At 61.8% G+C, this 3085-nt stretch overlaps 1 protein-coding gene across 1 annotated transcript in view; it reads left to right on the plus strand.

Annotated features, from left to right (window-relative positions):
- Positions 1 to 284: 284 nt before the first annotated feature.
- Positions 285 to 3085, plus strand: part of TNS1 (tensin 1) — a 231048-nt gene continuing 228247 nt past the window's right edge. Inside the window, exon 1 of the mRNA XM_007451428.1 lies at positions 285 to 440. Coding sequence (XP_007451490.1) covers positions 285 to 440 — 156 coding nt within the window. The remainder of the gene's footprint in view (positions 441 to 3085) is intronic.

The following is a 3085-nucleotide window of genomic DNA, read 5'->3' on the forward strand; positions in this document are numbered from 1 at the left end:
CTCTCTCTCTGCCGGTCCGCCGCCCCGGTCGGTCCCGAGACCCCGCGCCGCCCCTCCCCGCGCCACCGCGCCCTCGGGTCTCCCTCCTCACTGGCTGCGTCCGGGCGTCCGCGCCCGTGTCACCGCCCCTTGGCGGGCTCCGTGCTTCCCCGCTTCCTGGAGCTGCGGGCCAAGGAGGCTCCGGGAGGGGACGGGCTGGGGGTGTCGCCGTCCCCCTCCCGACGTCGCAGGCTCCCTAGGCCGAGCGGACGCCAGGGAGAGGGGCTGGCTGGCGCCACGGCCGGATGGGTTGCACCGTGAGCTTGGTGTGCTGCGAGGCGCTGGAGCCCGGGCCTCCCTGCAGCCCCCAGCCCCCGGGGAGCCCCCCGGCCCCCGCACCGCCCAAGTGTCGGGAGCCCCGGGGCTCGGGCCGCGCAGAGAGCAGGCGGCTACTGCTTCAGGTAGGGCGCCGCGCGGGGTGGGTGGCGGGCAGAGCCTGGCTCACCTGAGAGGTAAAGAGCCCCGCTGGGAAAGCACCGGACGGCGGTCGGGGGCTCTGGAGCCAAGACCAGGTGAAGGGGCAGCGAGTTAGGCCGAGGTCTCACCTGGCTGTCTTGTGCCCTTGGGAGAAGGGTGATGTAGGACCTGACTCTTAAAAGCACAAATAGTTCAGGTGAAGTTTTAGGAGCCACCCAAGAGGGGCAGGGCTGGGCTTGCTGGGAAAGGCACTGAAAGAGTGAATTTCCCCCAACCTGGTCCAGGAGTTGACTGTGTGTCCCACAGGTAGCTGGGGCTATTGCTTCTGACCAGGGCTCTGTAGCCAGGAGGGAGGGGACCTTCTGAGTCAAGGAGAGCCCCATTAGAGCCAGGACTGACCTGAAGATGGTGGGGGAGCTAGAGCCTCACCCCTGCATTCTCTGTTCTGGGTAAGTCTTGGAGCCTTGCGAGTAGAAAGCTGATGCAAAGGGGTGGGAATAAGCCAGTGCAAGGAGGCATGTGTTTGTTCTGGATGGGCCTGTGTCTGTGAACCAGCAGACCTGGTTTACGTGTGGGCATTGGATTTCTCCAAGGAGGAGGAGTGGGGGAGATATTTGGGGTTACCAGGGACTAGACAACACTGCTCTAGGCTCCCTGTGTAATCCCAACCTACCTTTCTGTTTGGGGGCTGTGAAGGCTGCAGCCTCCTAAGATTTGTTTGCTGTGTGGGGTTTGGATTATGCTGGAGTCTACCTCCCTCCCCCTGGGGCTCACAGAGTTTGGGCAACTCAAAATGTATGGTGTAGCCACAGCCCCTTCCCCTTATCCCCCTTCCCTGTGGCAGCCAGTGAAACCAAGTGTGTGCGTGCACGTGGGCGTGGGCGCGCATGCGCGTGTATGTGTGTGTGCGCGTGCACACCAAAGTGACCCCCTCCACCCCACTTGACTGGATGTCCCTCCAGGTCATAGGTTTGGCATATTCGTGGTTGTACTCCACAGTGCCAGGCATAGGGCTACACTTATAAGGCAAACTCTGTCCTTCCCAAGCTCTAGCTCTGGTCCTCACCACTATGACCGACCACGGTGAGGGACAGCCTTGGTGGGGTGTTGTTGTTGACTGAGTCCTCACAGTGGCTGGTGGCCCAGGGATGATCCTGTTGGAGGCTTGAGCTTAGCTTTGGGCCCTGGGGGAAGGGTGAGGCCCTGGGTGTGTCAGCTGGGCATCCCAGACTATGGCCTCTTGGTCCCGGCAAAGGGACAGAGAGTGAAGGTGACATGGCAGAACTCTCAGACTTTAGGGCCATCCCCAGGGGTCATCAGGACTCCTCGCCTGCCTCAGAGCCTCATGAACTCTCCTCTGACCTTGAAAGGTTTCAGGGGGAGGTGAGTTCACAGTCTCCCTCCCTTATCTGTTCCTATCTCAGACCCTTCCTGACTTTACTCTCTGTTGGGGGATCTCTGGACTCCCCATCTCCCTACCTTCTCCGCGCTGCATGCGGCCAGCAGTGGGGTGGGTGCCAGGGGGGCCAGCTGAGGGTGGGCAGGGACAGGGACAGGCAGGCAGGGCTGAGATGGAGGAAAGAGCCAGGGGCACTGGAGGTGGGAGATCAAGGAGCGGGGAGAAGGTGGAGGCGGGCCCGGTGCCTGCGTGGGCTTGTGCTGGCCACAGGGACGGGCATGGGGACGAGTGTCTGTCTGCATTTGGATGAGCTGGTTTTCTGAGCAGCCTCTTGAGAGACCCTGGCGCTTACGCATGACTCAGCCCGCCTTTAGCTGCAGGATGAAACTCTGTCTCAGTCCCAGCTCGTGCCCACCTCTCCTCTGGCTACCGCTCCAGCAGGGGACGCTGTTGGTGGTGCTTCCTCCCCTCGCCAGGGCCCCCGTTCACACCGCACCTCTCAGGAGACCTCAGCCACCCTGAAAAGGGCAGCCAGGCTGCCTATCACCTCACCACAGGCGGTGTTTTACCATCTTCTTGTGGTGGATAAACATCTCTCGGGCTCTCAGCCTCCCTCAGGAGTTAGGGCTTAGAAGCTACTCAAGCATCTGGGCTCCCAGCCAGGGCACACTCCTACTGACAGTCCTGCCACTGAAACGCCACCATTCCTGCCACAGACCCTTCCACCCCCCATTCCATAGGCCAGACTTCTCTCCTTGGGCCACAGCCTGTGCTCACATCACCTGTCTCCACCCTCAGCCTCACCCCTCCTCTCTCCCCTCTGGCAAGCCCCCTTCCTACCAGGCCATCCTGTCCTCTTGCCCCTGCATGCTGTCCCCACTCATCCCCCTAATGAGCCTGTCCTCTTCTCAGACCACAATGCCCTCCTCGCTCTGGTGGCCTCTCTGTCCCCCCAGACCTCATTGCCTACACCTCTCTCCTCCCCTGGATGGAATTTGTGGCCTGTTCCTCCTCTTGGCTTTGAGGAAGATTGCCCGCCTTGGCTCCCATGCCTCTGAGCCTCAGTTCTGGATTATTGGAGCCTGGAGGTAGAGGCCTTGCACGCTTCAGGTGGCCTCTTCAGGGTCCCATGACTGCCCTACACCCCAAGCCCTCCCTTGGTCCCACATAGCAGCCTGCCAGCCTCAGGAGAAGGGAAGGTGGGGCTTGGCATCCCTCCTGAGCCTTCCT

Source organism: Lipotes vexillifer, unplaced genomic scaffold (genome assembly GCF_000442215.2).
Source record: "Lipotes vexillifer unplaced genomic scaffold, Lipotes_vexillifer_v1.1 scaffold1145, whole genome shotgun sequence".
NCBI lineage: Eukaryota > Metazoa > Chordata > Mammalia > Artiodactyla > Lipotidae > Lipotes > Lipotes vexillifer.